Source organism: Bos grunniens, chromosome 3 (genome assembly GCF_055505025.1).
Source record: "Bos grunniens cultivar Pamir isolate PY7600 chromosome 3, Bosgru_T2T1.0, whole genome shotgun sequence".
In the NCBI taxonomy this organism is placed as follows: Eukaryota; Metazoa; Chordata; class Mammalia; order Artiodactyla; family Bovidae; genus Bos; species Bos grunniens.
The window spans coordinates 92,920,347-92,940,808 of record NC_141167.1 but is presented as its reverse complement, the minus strand read 5'-3'; the positions used below and the strand labels follow the sequence as shown (position 1 = coordinate 92,940,808).

The following is a 20,462-nucleotide window of genomic DNA, read 5'->3' as shown; positions in this document are numbered from 1 at the left end:
ACGGTAATATAAGTTTCCATGTTACTCTCTCCATACATCTCACCCTCTCCTTCCTCCAACCTTCGCATGTTTGTAAGTCTATCCTCTGTCTGTTTCTCCATTACTGCCCTGCAAATAAATTTATCAGTACCATCGTTCTAGATTCCATATATATGCATTAGTATACAGTATTTATCTTTCTTTTTCTGACTTACTTCACTCTGTATAGTGGAAAGTGAAGTCGCTCAGTCGTGTCCAACTCTTTGCGACCCCATGGACTGTAGCCTATCAGGCTCCTCCATCCATGGGATTTTCCAGGCAAGAGTTCTGGAGTGGATTGCCATTTCCTTCTCCAGGGATGTTCCTAACCCAGAAATCGAACCCGGGTCTCCCGCATTGCAGGCAGAAGCTTTACCGTCCCTTATTTTCTATTCTTGATTTTTATGATTTAAAGTTAAATTACCTCTTAAGAATAGATGCTTTTATAATCCAGGAAAATACAGAGGCCTACTGTTCAGCAAATTTAAAAGAAGGGGATAAAAGGTTTAAAATATGTAACTTAAAACAATAAATATTAACTCTTTGGAAGCCTCAAAAGAAAGATAAACACAAGTAATAATAAATGATACTCCAATTATAAGAAATTAAATATGAATAGGAAATTTTCTGACCTCAAAATCAGAGTCTTTTAGTCCCTCCTGGTAATGACAACTGTCAGAATTATCAGTCTAAAAAAATGAATAAATTTTTCCTGTGAGAATATATTTCTGATGTTTCCAAATAGTAGCAATTAAATACTGAAGACTAGTAATCCAACAACTAAAGAATTTTTTCTCTTTTTCAAGTAAGCAATTCAATACCTAAACAGGTTATATCCATATACACTATACGTAACTGACCTGTTCAAGCATGGGCAAAAAGTTAACTTTTTGTAAAGCAGGATCTGCAAGATAAAAGACAACTAGAATTAAATGCCAACATCTTATTTTTTATACTAAGTATTATATCCAGCTTTAATGTCAAGGCTAATGTTAATCAATATAATACTTATATTTGATATCTAGCAAAATATATTTTAAAAATGCTTCTACACAGGTAATACATTGCTTTTCTAATCTCCTACCTGAATCAATGTTTTCCCCATTTTTGGAGACATTAGTCATTGCAAATGGAAAACCAAAATCATCTTCAACACATTTGTTGAAACCCTAGAAACACAAAGAAGTTCTTAAACACACTGTCCCATATCACTCTAATAACTAGCAGTGTAAATAATATGTAATTGCATATACATCTCCTTAAAGAAGTGACTATAATTGTAAATTCTTTAATGTTAATGTCCATGGGATTTTCCAGGCAAGAATACTGGAGTGGGTTTCCATTTCCTTCTCCAGGGGATCTTCCCCACCCAGGGATCCAACCCAGGTCTCCCACATTACAGGCAGAGGCTTTACCCTCTAAGCCACCAGGGAAGCCCCCTCTTTAACGTATACATTGTGTCAAAACTATCAAATGACCTTGGTATGTAAACAGAGCAAAATTTTTTAATTTTCACTTATAAGAGAAAGCTAACTAAAATTACATTACACATGTTTTATAAGTACTCAGGAATAATATAAGTAAATTTAATTAGTAGCCTGGAATATTAGTTTTCTTCAATTTTATTAATATCTTTCCCCTGGTAGAATTGAGAATTTTCTTCACTGAATAACATTTTAGCATTATATTCTTGGCTATAAAGACATAAGAATTTTTCTACAGCATAGAAAATTAAAATATTCATTGCTTCATCCCATCTCCAACATACAGTTCCACTTGAGAAATTTAATTACTAAACAAACAAAAAAAACCTCTATTTTGCCTGAGAAACTTGATATAATTCCTCCTTTCCAAAAAGAATCTACATGTACAAATTTCCTTTTTTATCCTGTCAACCAGGAAGCTCAGAATCAAATTTTAACTTCAGTCACACTAATTTTTACCACTATATCCATATATTTGTCTAAATTTTCTTAATTTTCCTTGATTCTAACATTCTTCTAATTTATATCCTATCATATATAAATTGCTTTAAATCATTTTAAGAAAGCAAGAAGGGAGGATTAAAATAAGCAGGTCCTATTATGCATGCAGAATTCTAAAGCACCACTGATTACTTCTTTAAATGAATGATGCCTAAACATATTAAGTATGCTCATTATTAATTCAAAGCAATGCTATTCAATATACTTGAGAATAGCAAGATTAACTGAGATTAAATAACAATATTAAATGAGACGATATTTACACACAAAAAAATTATAAAACATCACCAGTAGGAAAGTTCACTTTGCTTCCTTTACCTAAAGAATAGTCAAATCAAAATTCATATGCAAATTTACCTTGAAGAAATTAGAATCTCCTCCCGAAGTCTGAGGTTTCACTGCAGACACTTGACTGCTACTTAATCTTGGTGGCACAAACAATTTAAAGGGCTTTTGTTTTTCCATTTTCTCTCTTCCAGTCGCGTAATTATCTACTGCTCAAGGAGGGGAAAGTGTTTCGCACTGTTTTATTAATACCCTACTTGTTCTGTAATAAATGGGTATATAAGGGAATAGGCGAAACTTCTGCTACCATGTAAGTCTGCTACAGCGTCCCTTACTACCGGGGCGGGGGCGGGGAACATCCCCTAAGTCCCCACCATTCCCCTACCACCAATGGCCGTGCTGGTGCCGTACATAATCGAGAAACTCAAACTAGCATCATCACCAGGACAGCCTGAAAAGAAGCCCGTTACCTCTACCAGCACTGTTAAATTGCATCACCTCGCCGGGACGAACTAGCTTAGGTGCTTAGACGACTACAGAGGCGTTGGAGGCTGCCCTGCGTGAGGGAGCGGCAGTATCAAAATGTCGCCCACCTCTAGGTTTCCTCCTCAGGAAAGGAACTCGGCACGCCTGACCCTACCTTTAAAAAAAATTAGCGGGAAATCGCGGGCTCAGTGCCCACGCGAACCACCACCTGCTGTCTTACTAGGGCAGCAGAAAGAACCAACAAGAACTTCTGCCTGCGAACCTCGGAAAAGGCGGGAAACAGCTCCACCGCAGCGGCCACGAGGGAGGGGCAGGGCGAACCGCGATTTAACCGCGAAATAACGGTCAGCAGCGTCTGCCCGCCAAGCGCGAAGACCTACATCTCGCGAGATTTCCCTTTACGTCAGTAACAATTCTTAACTGGATTCTTAGAATTTGACATTCTTTAAGCTTCTGCTATTGTTAAAGAATGTGAAGAAAACTATTGAGCGACTAACACTTACTTACACTATAATACATTGGAACTGAGAGTGAAAAATCTATTTCTGTCCTCCAAGACCTCACAGTCACAGGAAGAAAACAAGTACAAACAGATAATTATAGCCCCTGTAATCACCTAATGGTTGTAAGGGGTCATTGAGACACTTCGAAAAGGAAAATGGCCTTTACAGTGGCTTGGGAGTCAGGAGAATCCTTCACAGATGTGCTACTGTTACTGCTTCTATAGAAAACAGAAAGGGGAAATAAAACTATGGCTAGATAGTGAATACGGAAAGGGGTATTCCTAGCTGAAGGACCGTAGCGCTCGAGTTGTGAGGCGCTCGAGCTGAAGGCGCTCGAGTTGTGAGAAATGAGTCCAGGAGAGTGAACCAAGCAATGCAGTACAGGTGTGTGAGGACGCAAATGGGAAAATGATGAGACTTAGCAGGTGTGAAGGCATTGCAAAGGCTTTTGGATTTTAGACTTTATGGATGGGAATCTTGAGAGATTTTGAGCAGAAAGGGAGGCATGATTAAGTTGAGAAGAAAATTCGTAGTATGAAAAATGGTTTAGGTTTACGAGACTGGATTAGGGAGACAGTTTTAATAGCCTGGTGAGTAAGGTATGAGAATCTAAGCTATGACAGAGCCATTAAAGATGAAAATGTGTCAAATGTAAAAGACAATTAGAAAGTAAAATTAATAGGACTTGATGGCTTTTTTAAAGTGAGCAGCAAAAGTCTGAAATGACTGTCTCGTTTCAGATTTGAGCTACTAGAAGCAATAAATATGGTGCTAGGTACCTAGGTTTGAGCAGTAAGACAATACATTCTGTTTTCAACATACTGACTATATGTCCTAATTTTCTCCATGTCCTACAGTATAATCAATGCTTTTCCAAAGGACTTTAGTAATATTTTTAAATAATTCATTTTGTTTTGTGTAACTTTAACCTATCAGACATAATAGTTTCTGAAAACTTACTAAAAATGTAAGTTTCAAAAAACTTACATTTTTGAGCTGGGAAAAACATAATTTTTGAGCTAGAAAAAAAGTGCAAGATTTTCATTTTATATGAAAAAGAGTCTAGGTACCCTAAAAAAGACTAAATACTCCCTTTAAGAAATGATACCAAGAATAAAGGCACAAGATAATCCCTGGGGGAAATAGCTGACACATTTAATTAACATATTTAAAAAGTTAAAGGTATAAATTCAATATTCCAAATTTTTTTAAGTTTTGTAACAATGAAATATTCAACTATGGTCTTTTTTCTTATTGAAAACCAAAATGCCATTCCTAGTATTAAATTCAGTTTTATTTACTCAGGTCCAGTCTTTCTAAACAATTGGGTTTCCATATAATTTCTCATTTTTGTGTATTTCACAGGAAATGTTTTAATGTTAATCCAGTTCTTATAAGGATTAAAATGTGGTAAGATTTCAGGTTTTAAGAACTTTAATTTTTTCTACGAAAGGCGTTAGCAAAAATGTTAAAATATTGTCTACCAGAATGAGCATTAAATTGTGCTTAATTTCCCAACATATGTTAACGTATTTTGTCATTTTAATTTTTCAGTATCTTTCCATGACAAAATTTTTAATTGGGACTTTTAAAGATCTGTTTTTTAAAGACATTAAGAAAAAGTAAGAGTTGGACAAAGCTTTGTTCCTCTTTAATAATTTGTAAAATGCTATAACAGTAATAGGTTTAAGATGTTTAGCCATCAACCTAGCCTTAAGTTCACAAACTGCTTTTATTCTGATTACAACTATTTCCACTAGATAATCTTTTTTATATCTATAAGCAATATATATTTTTTTTTTCATTCGATTTTCTGCTAAATGAAAAAAAGAGTTTCTTCAGGTAAGAACTGTATTTAGTACTACTCCCTTTTGAAGGGAACATGCAGGCACAATAACCGTTGCTTCCTTGAGCCCGAATCTTGAAAAGAATCCTAGATGTCCCTCTAGTGGCGGTCGTATGTTCCACAAAATTTGATGAGCCCTTGATAATGTCCATTTTATAGCAATATATTGGTGACAGCAATTCTGTTCATATTTTTCAAATCAATCATCCTATGATGATAAAGTAAACAATCTAGATTTAAGAAGTATAAGACAAACCACAATGTTATAAAATTTCAGCAGCATGAATACAAATTCCATTTCTCAGAGAGTAGTCAATTTGGGGTCCTTTGTTTTCCAAATCCTAAGTATTTTTGAGTGGCTGTGGTTCAGTGTTCTCAGTTTAGTAAACCTCCCTATGAGATGAGCAAAATGCTGTAGATCTTCTGGATGATAAATTTTTGAATATTTGTACAAAATTTGTAAAACTGGTTCCTGTAAATTTTCCACATGTTGCTTATTTTTAAGGCATGGGCAATCTGAAAAACATCATCATATATATCATAATGAATACTGGAAAATGGTAGAAGATAATTAAGACAATACAGTTTAAAATAATAAAAATAGAAAATACACACTGAACCTTTCATATATGCCAGATTTTATGCTAGGTAACCTCCTTCTATGCAATGTCTTATTTGAGCTTCATAATACTCTATGAGGGGCTTCCCTAGTGGCTCAGAGGGTAAAGCATCTGCCTACAATGTGGGAGACCCGGGTTGGATCCCTGGGTCGGGAAGATCCCCTAGAGAAGGAAATGGCAACCCACTCCAGTACTCTTGTCTGGAAAATCCCATGGACTGAGAAGCTTGGTAGGCTACAGTCCATGGGGTTGCAAAGAGTCGGACATGACTGAGCGTATTTCTTAATGATTAGACAGCATTCATTCATCTAGTCATTGTGCTGGAGATACAGCAGTGAACATAGACCAAGTTTCCTGCCCTTATTGAGCTTGTATTTTGGATCTAGGAGGAGTAGGGGAGAATAGAGACATATACACATTTTAAAAATAAAAATATATGACAAAAATTAAGAGTAGGGGATAAGAATTTAGGGTAGAGGCACAACAGCTATATTTTAAAGGGTAATCAGATTTAATATGACACTTAGCAGAGATCCAGGATGGTGAAGGAGGGAGCCATGAAGCCCTTTAGAAAGGAGTTTTCAAGCAGAAAATTTGTCAAGTACAGTAGAACTTGTGGAAGGAGCCTACTTAAAATTTTCAGGGAACATATGCATCAAAAGTAATGTGGTTGTGGTGATGTTAGCAAAAGGAATAGTTGCAAGCAATATCAGAAAGAACTTTGGCTATAAATTGTATGAAAGAGAAATCCATTAAAGGATTATGTGCAGAAGAATGACATGATATGGCTTATGTTGTCAAAGAATCACTGTGACTACTGTATAAAGAATAGATCCTAAGGAGGCAAGGGCAGAAATAGGAAAGTGAGTTAGTAATTTTATTAGGATGGCAGAGACAGTAAGAAGGGCTTGAGTTCTAGATCTATTTTGAAGCTAGAGTCAACAAGATTTGTTGCATATTTAATATGGGTATAAGAGTAAAAAAGAAGTGAAGGATGACTTCAAGAATTTTGACTTCTACAGCTTAAAGGATTGAGATGCCATTTAGAAGAGATGAAGGAAGAATATAGAAGGATCAGGGGAGCAATCAAGTGTTGGGGGCCAGAGTGAGGTACTCCGCCCATGGCAAAGGTCATGAGGAAGGAGGCTCGACATACGCAAAGGCGGGATCGAGCCTCAGGAGTCCCCCTGGAACTCCTGGAGCATCTACCCCCATAACCAGAGCCTGCCTACTTTACTACTTTGTGCTCTTACCTACACCTCTGACTTTACGGGGGGCTGTCCCCCACCACCTCTTTCGGAGAAGGAGTTAACCTAGAGCTCCAGTCAATAAAAACTCTTGGGTGTGACAAGAGTGTTTTAACCTACAAACTCCTCTGAAGGTTCTCTAGCCTGCCTGACAGGCTTGTCCAGCCACATGTGATCGCTCACAGCACAAGATGCTTTAAACCTTCTAAAAACAGGTTCCTTAGAAAAGTTAGAAAACTATTAGTATAAGTATAATGGGCTAATTAGAAATTGTGTTGGTGAAGGGTTTTTCATTTGTTGAGCCAATGTTTGTTGCTAAGTCTCCATATCCCCTGCCCTTACACACATTAATGAATATATAGAATTAACCTTTGATATTAATCACGTTAGACCTTAGGCTAAGTAAATTCTTTCCTTAACTAAAACCCACTACACCCTCACCCTGTAGGAATGTAACTTTACTTGGGTGGCGTCTGTTTTGAGAATAATCAGCCCTGGAGAAATAAGTGTCCTGATTGACTGACCGCTGTCACAAGGAGAGGGTCGTAAATTGTCAGCAGGCCCCCCTGGCCAGAAGATGATGTAACACCCCTAAGACCTCTGTATACATTTGTGTGAAGCACCTGACTTTAATAAAAGTCAGGACTGCTGTCCCCACGTGACTTTTGTATAACATCTTAGTGTATAAAAACAGACTCTGGAAAATAAAGAATTGGGATCAGTTTCTCGAAATACTGGTCTCCCCATGTCGCTCTCTCTCTCACTCTGGTTGAGTCTCCATCTGGAGCGTGGAACCCACCATGCTTACTAATTTTGCCTGGGCTTCTAAGATCCGACCGGGGAGGCCTCAGTGTCTCCTCTCCTTCGGGAGAACGGAAGGACGCCTGCGGCCTACGTAAGTGGTGCAAGCTTCTTGTCTTGAAGTTTTATTGGTCCCCCGCGTAAACCAAGCTACTCAGCCTCTTTTCTCCACTGAATTTTCCTACTGAGCTATCCTTATTCTATTACTCTTTATATCTCTAATTAATATCTAATTGAAGCTATCGTATCCTGATCCTCGCCGACGCCATCTCTCCTTCGAATACCCTGGATCAGCCGGGGCTGGTCCCCGGCAATCAAGAGTTCACATGAGGGGGTTAAATTTTATATGCCTTCTAAACATCAAAATTGAAATCTTGAGTAGGCTATGTAATGGAGCTTAGGGTAGCAGTCCAAGTTGGCATATAGTTTGGGAGATGTCAGCCCCTAGATGGTATTTAAAACCATGAGACGGGATGTAGTTTCTAAGGAAGTGGGTATAGAAGAGAACTGAGTGTTGGAACATTTTTAACATTTATCAGTGTGGAAGATGATGGGGAATTAACAAAGAAGACAGAAAGAGCAGCTACTGAGGAGAAAACCAAGAGACTATAATGTCCTGGAAATTAAGTGGAAAAAAATCATGCCAAGAAGGAGGGAGTGATCAATTGAAGCCAAATGATAAGTGTTCTAAGAAAGAGAAAGCGAACTGCTGTGTCAAAAGTAGCTAATGGATTAAGGAAGATCAGGACTTAAGAACTGATCACTGGAATTCACAATGTCAAATTACCGAAGATTTTGACAAGTTATGGTGGAGGGGACAAAATCTACCTGTATTAGTTTCAGAAGTGAATGAGAAGAGCGACATGGAGGCAGACATATAAACAGTTCTTAATTTTTTTAAATTTGACTATAATGTAAAACAGAAATAGGAGAATAGCTCAAAGGGGATTCAAAGTCAAAAAGGCATTTTATTAAGATGCAAGAAATTACAGCATGTTTGTAAGCTGAAAGGAATGCTCTTATAGAGAAGTCAATTTTGATTAAAATTGGTACATTTGGAATCAATGAATAATATAATAACCACAAATTTCATGATTTCATTGCCAAACTTAATCCAAACTTTATCGCCAAATGTATTTTTACCTGAAAAAAGCACTGTTGTGGCTGCAAGCAGAGTATATTCAGTATTAGCAATATTAAGCTCACTCATTCTTCTACAGAAGCAATATGGTATGATAATAATTCTTCAGCAATACCTAAAAAGATTAATATCAAATGTATTTTCGTCAAAACATAGTGCTGACTCATATTGCCATTATCACATTTTCTCAAAGCTGTATAAGAAGAAAATGAAATCAACTTTCTGACCAATTTTTTGGTCTGACCAACTTTCTACATCCAAAACAATATTTGTATTACATGTGATATTACCAGTAAGCAAATAGAAGAACAGTCTTCATTGCAAAATGTTTCCATGGGATAAATAGCATTTCTATTACCACTCTGATTGTGATAATTCATTGAATGATCTAAATGATATTATAGCTTCATAGTACCTAAGTAAGTAAGTAAGTGTTAGTTGCAGTATCTAAGTAAGTAAGTGTTAGTCGCAGTATCTAAAGAAGTAAGTGTTAGTCGCTCAGTTGTGCCCGACTCTTTGTACCTAAGTAAGTGGCACCCCACTCCAGTACTCTTGCCTGGAAAATCCCATGGATGGAGGAGCCTGGTGGGCTGCAGTACATGGGGTTGCTATGAGTCAGACATGACTGAGCGACTTCACTTTCACTTTTCACTTTCAAGCATTGGAGAAGGAAATGGCAACCCACTCCAGTATTCTTGCCTGGAGAATCCCAGGGACGGGGGAGCCTGTTGAGCTGCCGTCTATGGGGTCGCACAGAGTCGGACACAACTGAAGCGACTTAGCAGCAGCAAGTAAGTATTAGTTGCTCAGTCATGCCCAACTCTTTGAGACCCCATGGACTGCAGCCCATCAGACTCCTGTGTCCATGAGATTTTCCAGGCAAGGATACTGGAGTGGGTTGCCATTTCCTTCTGCAGGTGATCTTCCCAACCCAGGATTTGAACCAAGGCTCCTGCACTGCAGGCAGATTCTTTACCAACTGAGCTACAAGTGAAGCCCCTCATAGTACATAGTTAAGGGGAAAATATAAAGTCTGCTTTTTAAAAATCTTTATGCAGATAGTAATTTCAATAACTCTAATATCTGTTATACAGGAAACATTCCCAACAAATGATAGCTTTATAATTTTTATTACTGAAACATGAATATAGAATAATAGTTCATACTTTATATAAAAACTATATAGAAGACCCTTCAAAATGTGTTTTCTGTGATGCTATAAAAAAATGACTTTCTTTAAAAAATACAAAGAATTGGTAAACTACAAACAGCTATTATTGACATACTTGTTTGTATATTAACTAGTAAAATTAAAATATAATAAGAAAAAATAGTTCAATGTTATACAATTTGTTGCTAAATTTAATAATAACTATTAAGACTGAGTTAGTTGGCCCTTTTTATTTTCAGAAGTTGATGAAAAACATTTTTTTTGACTGTAAATCTGGGCCACATGAAGGAATATCACTTCAGTTTTTGATCCCTTCTGTAATGCAGTCTGATCCTCATTGGTCAAATTTTCAAATCATTTATGAAAAGATCACATAATTGTTTGAAATAGATAATGAAAAGGTAATTTTCAAGTATAGAATTTAACATTTTTATATTATTTATGATATGAATCCTAACTGTCCCCTTAGAATAATCATGATTCCACATTTAATATTTTAGTGCACTTTCATCAGAACCAGATAATAAGTTCCTATGGCATACACAAATTAAACATAGTTGGTTTAGCCTTGAAGAATTTATTTTTGCAGAGAGTTATCTGTATATGTAAATAGATAGCTACGTTTTGGCCAATAGTTGCTTGATTTTTTTTTTTTTTGTATGGTACAAGGAATTTTGTTTATCTAAAAACCAAAACAATTTATTTCCAAAAATAAAACATACAACGAATCACAGTTTGTCTTAACTCTAAGTCTTTGAAGTCACTTGAATAATATTTTTAAATATTTATATTTTCATCCACCTGATTGATTAAAGCAAACAAAGTCAATATGTTTTTGAATTTAGAGGCAGTTTTGATAGAAAACTAGAAGGTTTTGTCTTCTTAAAATGTCACCTTCCTTTAAAACAAGGAACTTTAAAAAAATTACATATTAAATTACTTTAATTTTTTCCAAAGGCAGTGTGATACCTGGAAGTCCCTTGGTGAAATCCACTAACCTCTGTATATGTAAGACTATCCATGAGAGTCCCAGAAAGATCAGTTCAGGATTTCCATATCCCTGCAGCTAACCAACAAAAAAAGAAATACAATTTATAATTTCTTTCTTTCAAATAACTTTAAATTTTAAACTTTTATGATTATGCTGTTATTTTCTAACATAATTAATTACAAGTTATTTCTTGCCATTAATGAACACATACAAATCTTTCTGTTGCTTCTAAAAGAATTGTATATTTTTGATGAGCAGCCACAATCTGTTAATAAGCTGATGTTCCTCTTGAGTTAGTTCCATGTGCTCCTGAATCTGTAAGAAAATATGGGGGAAAACTATAACGCATACTTATCAAACAAGATATCATCATTAAAGAAACAAGACATTTTATGAGTCTTGCCACTTTTCCAGATCTAGCGGTGGATAATACAAGCTGGTTGTTTACCCCTTTCTCTTCTGTTTTGATGTTAGAGCCGAAGCTATTCTTCTGCTTAAAGTTCTTGCGAAGTCCATTTGATTTGCATTGGATTTCTGTGAGCAAACCTGTGATACTACAAAATTCACATGAAATGTTTTAGGTACATCAAATACCATCATAAGATTGATGAAAATTGTCTTACATTGTAACACATATGTGATCACAAACCAGTCTTTTCAAAAAGAACCTTTATTTTTGGTAAGCATGTATAACAGCAGTTAAACTTACTGTTTACATTACTTCTTTTCTTTCCACAACAACTTGTCTACTTAAAACTACAGTCATCCTAGACATAAATTAAAATTAATTTTACATCTCAAAATTATAAATTTAGGCCTTTTTATGTTAGAGAAATTTCCTCATGATATCTTGGAAGAAACAGAATGTCAATTGAAGAGAAACTATTAATTTAAAATTCTGCTTTTTCTAGATGAATTATATAACTTTAGGTTAACTAAAATAAAAACTCAAGGGTTTCCAATTAGGAAGAAAATATGATTACCGCCAAAGTTAGACAAATACAGTATAGAACAGAATTTATATAAATAATTACCAAGATTGGTAACTGGTTATTCTAATATAGCAGTTGCTAGAGAAATAGCTTGAAAGTTAAAGTTGCTCAGTCGTATCAGACTCTTTGCAACCCCATGGACTATACAGTCCATGGAATTCTCCAGGCCAAAATACTGGAATGGGTAGCCTTTCCCTTCTCCAGGGGATCTTCCCAAACCAGGGATCCCCCGCTTAAATCTAGACAAATATATTATGTTCAAATATGCTCAAAATAACTTGAAGAGTATAAGTTCCCAGTAAGGTAATAAAAACTAAAACTCTTCTCAAAAAAAAAAAAACAAGTACACAATGGTACTTACATTCTCCTTACATTCTTACTGCCTTACAATTTTTAGTCTGCACTCTTGACATTTTGTCTGCATGTATATGTCCATTTCACAATGACCACCATTCTTGCAACTGTATACTGGATTCCTGCTGATGTTACATGGAAAAAACCCTAGTAACAAAACAAGAGTTTGAAAAATTTTACTATAAGGTATTTTTTAGTTACTTGTTTTTAATCTTTATCATAAAGTAATTAAGTTAACTAAATTGTTTCAATAAAATGTTTTTTCCCCTCAATAGAGAAGTTTAGTTTAATATACATTTATCAGGATACTTGTTTTAATCATCTCCTGTTTGGTATATTTTATTCCATGTTTATTCCTGTCAATAATCTATCTGGAAATTAAGCTAAATAACCCAAACACATTAAACCAACTCCCTATTTTTTATGGTTATATCATCTAAAAGCATTTTAAAAACTGTATCTTAGAGAATATCATGATTCTGTGTTGGGGGCTGGCGTGAGGCACTCAGCCTGTGGCAAAGGTCATGAGGAAGGAGGCTCGACGTACACAAAGGCAGGATCGAGCCTCAGGAGTCCCCCTGGAAATTCTCAAGCATCTACCCCCATAACCAGAGCCTGCCTACTTTGCTACTTTGTGCTCTCACCTACACCTCTGACTTTACCGGGGGCTGTCCCCCACCACCTCTTTCGGAGAAGGAGTTAACTTAGAGCTCCAGCTAATAATAATTCCTGGGCGTGATAGGAGTGTTTCAACCTACAAACTCCTCTGAAGGTTCTCTAGCCTGCCTGACAGGCTTGTCCGGCCACATGTGATTGCTCACAGCCTCCCAACCGTGAGAGGCACGAGATGCTTTAAACCTTCTAAAAACAGGTTTCTTAGAAAAGTTAGAAAACCATTAGTATAAGTATAGTGGGCTGATTAGAAATTGTATCGGTGAAGGGTTTTTCATTTGTTGAGCCAATGTTTGTTGCTAAGACTACACATCCCCTGCCCTTACACACATTAATGAATATATAGAAGAAATAAGTATTAACCTTTGATATTGATCACGTTAGACCTTAGGCTAAGTAAATTCTTTCCTTAACTAAAATCCACTGCACCCTCACCCTATAGGAATGTAACTTTATTTGGGTGGCGTCTGTTTTAAGAATAATCACTCTTGGAGAAAAAAGTGTTCTGGTTGACTGACCACTGTCACAAGGAGAGGGTCGTAAATTGTCAGCAGGCCCCCCCTGGCCAGAAGATGATGTAACACCCCTAAGACCTCTGTATACATTTGTGTGAAGCACCTGACTTTAATAAAAGTCAGGACTGCTGTCCCCACGTGACTTTTGTATAACATCTCAGTGTATAAAAACAGACTCTGGAAAATAAAGAATTGGGATCAGTTCCTCAAAAGACTGGTCTCCCCATGTCGCTCTCTCTCTCACTCTGGCTGAGTCTCCATCTGGAGCGTGGAACTCACCATGCTTATTAATTATGCCTGGCCTTCTAAGATCCGACCGGGGAGGCCTCAGTGTCTCCTCTCCTTCGGGAGAACGGAAGGACGCCTGCGGCCTACGTAAGTGGTGTAAGCTTCTTGTCTTGAAGTTTTATTGGTCTCCCGCGTAAACCAAGCTACTCAGCCTCTTTTCTCCACTGAATTTTCCTTCTGAGCTATCCTCATTCTATTACTTTTTACATCTCTAATTAATGTCTAATTGAAGCTATTGTATCCTGATCCTCGCCGAAGCCGTCTCCCCTTCAAATACCCTGGATCAGCCGGGGCTGGACCCCAGCAATTCTGTGACACATCACTCAAGGTTGCCTAGAAGGAATGTATGCTCACGTAAAATAAAACTATAAGAAAAGCCTCTCTTTTCCTCTCCTCGCGTTGCTACCTCAACTCAAAAAAGAAGAGATACTCTTCCAAACTTACCCTTCTTTACTTTTTTAGCACTTCTGCAGATGAGATAATGCTGCTAACTTATCTAGTCCAAGATGTTGAATGAGCAGTTTTGTGTGTGTGCACGCGCGTGTGTGTCAAGGAGTGGGTGGAGATTCTACATTTTCCTAAATAATGCATAGCAATCTCTTTCCACTTCCTCTTTTATTTCCCATTCCTATGTAATAATCCCTGCTGCTGCTGCTAAGCTGCTAAGTCACTTCAGTCGTGTCCGACTCTGTGAGACCCCATGGACGGCAACCCACCAGGCTCCGCCATCCCTGGGATTCTCCAGGCAAGAACACTGGAGTGGGTTGCCATTTCCTTCTCCAATGCATGAAAGTGAAAAGTGAAAGTGAAGTCTCTCAGTCGTGTCCAACTCTTCGACTCTTCGAAACCCCATGGACTGCAGCCTACCAGGCTCCTCTGTCCATGGGATTTTCCAGGCAAGAGTACTGGAGTAGGTTGCCATTGCCTTAGCAGTGAAGTTGATAAGACTAGTCAATATCCCTCTTAGTAGCCTGCCGTATTCTTTCTGCAGACACACTTGAGAGTGGGAGTTTCATGACTTAGATTCAGCAAAGGGACTAGAAAGCCCAGCTTAGGTTTCCAGAACTGTGCCTCATTCTTCAATTTAGTTTTAACAGCTGTTGTTGTTAAATCTTCGTGGACTTGTAGTCCACCACACTCCTCTGTCTTTGGGGTTTTCCAGGCAAGAACACTGAAGTGGGCTGCCGTTTCTTTCTCCAGGGGTCTTCTCTACCCAAGAGAACCCACATATCCTGCATTAGTAGGCGGATTCCTTACCACTGACCCACCCGAGAAATCCCAGTTTTAATAGCAAGGCCCTGCATTTTAAGATGAAGCAAATACTGGCCCCGCTATTCTTCTATTCATAAAGCTAGTACCTCTTTTCCCTTGGCCTTTGTTTGGCTATTCTTTACAGGAAGTGAGTGTAAGATTCCAACAATAAGACTTTACCTTGAACTAAGACGTTTACTCAGAGAAGGCAACGGCAACTGACTCCAGTACTCTTGCCTGGAAAATGCCATGGACGGAGGAGCCTGGAAGGCTGCAGTCCATGGGGTCGCTAAGAGTCGGGCACGACTGAGCGATTACACTTTCACTCTTCACTTTCATGCATTGGAGAAGGAAATGGCAACCCACTCCAGTGTTCTTGCCTGGAGAATCCCAGGGACGGAGGAGCCTGGTGGGCTGCCGTCTATGGGGTCGCACACAGTCGGACATGACTGAAGCAACTTAACAGCAGCAGCAGAAGCAGCAGCAAACGTCTTCTGCAGCGACTTAACAGCAGCAGCAGCAGCAAACATCTGCTGCTGCTGCTGCTGCTGCTGCGTCGCTTCAGTCGTGTCCGACTCTGTGCGACCCCATAGACGGCAGCCCACCAGGCTCCCCCGTCCCTGGGATTCTCCAGGCAAGAACACTGGAGTGGGTTGCCATTTCCTTCTCCAATGCATGAAAGTGAAGAGTGAAAGTGAAGTCGCTCAGTCGTGCCTGACTCTTAGCGACCCCATGGACTGCAGCCTACCAGGCTCCTCCGTACATGGGATTTTCCAGGCGAGAGTACTGGAGTGGGTTGCCAGTGCAGTACTGATCTAATCATTTCTAGGTTCGGTGCGAATATTGCATTTGTGAATAAAAAATAGAGAAGTGCTTCAAAACTTCATCAAAGACTATTTTACTCTTTGAAAATGCCATTGTCAGTGATAATCTTCACTTGCCGATCTCCTATTTGTTTTCAAGAAAAGCATTCCTGAAAAATAGACTTAGATAGAATCTTAGAAGTCATTTAATTGAAATTTCCTCCTAATTCAAGAATTATACCAGCCACATGAGAAAATGTAATAGTTAACATTTAGATCTTTTTAGAAGATATTTTTGTATTCTAACATCAGATTCACCTAGGAACATGGAAACTTTCTGTCACATAAATATTTTTAAGTTTATATTTAATTGTTAGTTCAGTTCAGTTCAGTCACTCAGTCATATCCGACTCTTTTCGACCCCATGAATCGCAGCACGCCAGGCCTCCCTGTCCATCACCAACTCCCGGAGTTCACTCAGACTCAAGTCCATCGAGTCAGTGATGCCATCCAGCCATCTCATCCTCTGTCGTCCCCTTCTCCTCCTGCCCCCAATCCCTCCCAGCATCAGAGTCTTTTCCAATGAGTCAACTCTTCACATGAGGTGGCCAAAGTACTGGAGTTTCAGCTTCAGCATCATTCCCTCCAAAGAAATCCCAGGGCTGATCTCCTTCAGAATGGACTGGTTGGATCTCCTGGCAGTCCAAGGGACTTTCAAGAGTCTTCTCCAACACTACAGTTCAAAAGCATCAATTCTTCAGCGCTCAGCCTTCTTCACAGTCCAACTCTCACATCCATACATGACCACTGGAAAAACCATAGCCTTGACTAGACGGACCTTCGTTGGCAAAGTAATATCTCTGCTTTTGAATATGCTATCTAGGTTGGTCATAACTTTTCTTCCAAGGAGTAAGCGTCTTTTAATTTCATGGCTGCAGTCACCATCTGCAGTGATTTTGGAGCCCAAAAAAATAAAGTCTGATACTGTTTCCCCATCTATTTCCCATGAAGTGATGGGACCAGATGCCATGATCTTCGTTTTCTGAATGTTGAGCTTTAAGCCAACTTTTCACTCTCCTCTTTCACTTTCATCAAGAGGCTTTTGAGTTCCTCTTCACTTTCTGCCATAAGGGTGGTGTCATCTGCATATCTGAGGTTATTGATATTTCTCCCGGCAATCTTGATTCCAGCTTGTGTTTCTTCCAGCCCAGCCTTTCTCATGATGTACTCTGCATATAAGTTAATTAAGCAGGATGACACTATACAGCCTTGACGTACTCCTTTTCCTATTTGGAACCAGTCTGTTGTTCCATGTCCAGTTCTAACTGTTGCTTCCTGACCTGCATAGATTTCTCAAGAGGCAGAACAGGTGGTCTGGTATTCCCATCTCTTGAAGAATTTTCAACAGTTTATTGTGATCCACACAATCAAAAGCTTTGGCATAGTCAATGAAGCAGATGTTTTTCTGGAACTCTCTTGCCTTTTCCATGATCCAGTGGATGTTGGCAATTTGATCTCTGGTTCCTCTGCCTTTTCTAAATCCAGCTTGAACATCAGGAAGTTCACAGTTCACGTATTGCTGAAGTCTGGCTTGGAGAATTTTGAGCATTACTTTACTAGCATGTGAGATGAGTGCAATTGTGTGGTAGTTTGAGCATTCTTTGGCATTGCCTTTCTTTGGGATTGGAATGAAAACTGACCTTTTCCAGTCCTGTGGCCACTGCTGAGTTTTCCAAATTTGCTGGCATATTGAGTGCAGCACTTGCACAGCATCATCTTTCAGGATTTGGAATAGCTCAACTGGAATTCCATCACCTCCACTAGCTTTGTTCATAGTGATGCTTTCTAAGGCCCACTTGACTTCACATTCCAGGATGTCTGGCTCTAGGTCAGTGATCACACCATCATGATTATCTGGGTCATGAAGATCTTTTTTGTATAGTTCTTCTGTGTATTCTTGCCATCTCTTCTTTATATCTTCTGCTTCTGTTAGGTCCATACCATTTCTGTCCTTTATCGAGCCCATCTTTGCATGAAATGTTCCCTTGGTATCTCTAATTTTCTTGAAGAGATCTCTAGTCTTTCCCATTCTGTTGTTTTCCTCTATTTCTTTGCATTGATCTCTGAGGAAGGCTTTCTTATCTCTTCTTGCTATTCTTTGAAACTCTGCATTCAGATGCTTATATCTTTCCTTTTCTCCTTTGCTTTTCGCTTCTCTTTTCACAGCTATTTGTAAGGCTTCCCCAGACAGCCATTTTGCTTTTTTGCATTTCTTTTCCATGGGGATGGTCTTGATCCGTGTCTCCTGTACAATGTCACAAACCTCAGTCCATAGTTCATCAGGCACCCTATCTATCAGATCTAGTCCCTTAACTCTATTTCTTACTTCCACTGTATAATCATAAGGGATTTCATTTAGGTCATACCTGAATGTGGTGTTAGAGAAGACTCTTGAAAGTCCCTTGGACTGCAAGGAGATCCAACCAGTCCATTCTGAAGGAGAACACCCCTGGGATTTCTTTGGAGGGAATGATGCTAAAGCTGAAACTCCAGTACTTTGGCCACCTCATGTGAAGAGTTGACTCATTGGAAAAGACTCTGATGCTGGGAGGGATTGGGGGCAGGAGGAGAAGGGGATGACAGAGGATGAGATGGCTGGATGGCATCACTGACTCGATGGACGTGAGTCTGAGTGAACTCCAGGAGTTGGTGATGGACAGGGAGGCCTGGCGTGCTGCGATTCATGGGGTCGCAAAGAGTCAGACACAACTGAGTGACTGAACTGAACTGAACTGAATTTGCCTTGATTCATGGACCTAACATTCCAGGTTCCTATGCAATATTGCTCTTTACAGCGTCGGACCTGCTTCTATCACCAATCACATCCACAACTGGGTATTGTTTTTGCTTTGACTCCATCCCTTCATTCTTTATGGAGTTATTTCTCCATGATCTCCAGTAGCATATTGGGCACCTACCGACCTAAGGGGTTCCTCTTTCAGTATCCTATCATTTTGCCTTTTCATACTGTTCATGGGGTTATCAAGGCAAGAATATTAAAGTGGTTTGCCATTCCCTTCTCCAGTGGACCACATTCTGTCAGACCTCTCCACCATGACCCGCCCGTCTTGGGTTGCCTCACGGGCATGGCTTAGTTTCATTGAGTTAGACAAGGCTGTGGTCCTAGTCTGATTACATTGACTAGTTTTCTGTGATTATGGTTTCAGTGTGTCTGCCCTCTGATGCCCTCTTGCAACACCTACCATCTTACTTGGGTTTCTCTTACCTTGGACATGGAGTATCTCTTCACAGCTGCTCCAGCAAAGCACAGCCACTGCTCCTCACCTTGGACGAGGGGTATCTCCTCACCGCCACCTCTCCTGACCTTGAACGTGGAGTAGCTCCTCTCGACCCTCCTGCGCCCACGCAGCCAACACTCCTTGGATGTGGTGTTGCTCCTCTTGGCCACTGCCCCTGACCTCGGACGTGGGGTAGCTCCTCTCGGCTGCTCCTGCCAAGGAAGCAGAATATTACTCAGCCATTAAAAAGAATACATTTGAATCAGTTCTAATGAGGTGGATGAAACTGGAGCCTATTATACAGAGTGAGGTAAGTCAGAAAGAAAAACACCAATACAGTATACTAACACAAATATATGGAATTTAGAAAGAAGGTAACGATAACCCTGTATGCGAGATAGCAAAAGAGACACAGATGTATTGAACAGTCTCTTGGACTCCGTGGGAGAGAGTGAGGGTGGGATGATATGGGAGAATGGCATTGAAACATGTAAAATATCACATGTGAAACGAATTGCCAGTCCAGGTTTGATGCATGATACAGGGTGCTCAGGGCTGGTGCACTGGGATGACCCAGATGGATGGGACGGGGAAGGAAGTGGCAGGGGGGTTTAGGATGGGGAACACATGTACACTCATGGAGGATTCAAGTCAATGTATGACAAAACCAATACAATATTGTAAAGTAAAATAAATTAATTAATTTTAAAAAAAACTCTGTTTAACCATAATTCCCACAAAAAATGTTTTATTAACTATCATACTGTAGTTTTTTGTCACATACCATAGTGCTGCACTGGTTCAGCCAGAGAATACCCGTTAGATGCAGTGACAGAAGAACTGGCCATTCTCTGACCAATTTTCATTTTTTCACTAGTAAATGCTAAAATAGTAAAGGAAACAAAAATTTTGTAGACTTTTTGAAAGTATGATTATCAAATCAGTTTTGAAAATTAAAGAATTTAGCATACATTATACATGAGACATTTATATTTACTCTTTAACTGGAAGAATATTGATTTTTCATATCTCCATGTATCAAATTATTTAATTCTTAAAATTTCTTATTGCTCAGCTCTTTAAAATAATTTAAATCTTGGTAATAATCATTATAGCTCTTGTAAAGGTACCAAGCTTTAGAGTTAGACTTCATACACTGACCCATACATATGGTTCATTTTTACACCTCTCTGG

General features: G+C 38.8%; 1 protein-coding gene and 1 pseudogene across 19 annotated transcripts in view; both read right to left on the bottom strand.

Annotated features, from left to right (window-relative positions):
• SYCP1 (synaptonemal complex protein 1) overlaps positions 1 to 3,299 on the bottom strand; it is a 144,782-nt gene extending 141,483 nt beyond the window's left edge. For 6 of the 19 annotated variants that reach the window (XM_086392006.1, XM_086392016.1, XM_086392024.1 and 3 more), the window contains exons 1-5: positions 2,759 to 3,107; positions 2,361 to 2,497; positions 1,103 to 1,187; positions 879 to 922; positions 651 to 707 (exon numbers count right to left, since the gene is read on the bottom strand). In XM_086392006.1, coding sequence (XP_086248132.1) covers positions 651 to 707; positions 879 to 922; positions 1,103 to 1,187; positions 2,361 to 2,497; positions 2,759 to 2,783 — 348 coding nt within the window. In that variant the 5' untranslated portion in view covers positions 2,784 to 3,107. Of the gene's footprint in view, positions 1 to 650; positions 708 to 878; positions 923 to 1,102; positions 1,188 to 2,360; positions 2,498 to 2,758 lie in introns of all 19 variants that reach the window. The other 13 variants (XM_086392007.1, XM_086392019.1, XM_086392021.1 and 10 more) reach the window with 7 other exon arrangements.
• Positions 3,300 to 5,263: 1,964 nt separating this feature from the next.
• On the bottom strand, positions 5,264 to 20,116 carry LOC147376118 (bile acid receptor-like; annotated as a pseudogene).
• Between the last annotated feature and the right edge of the window lie 346 nt (positions 20,117 to 20,462).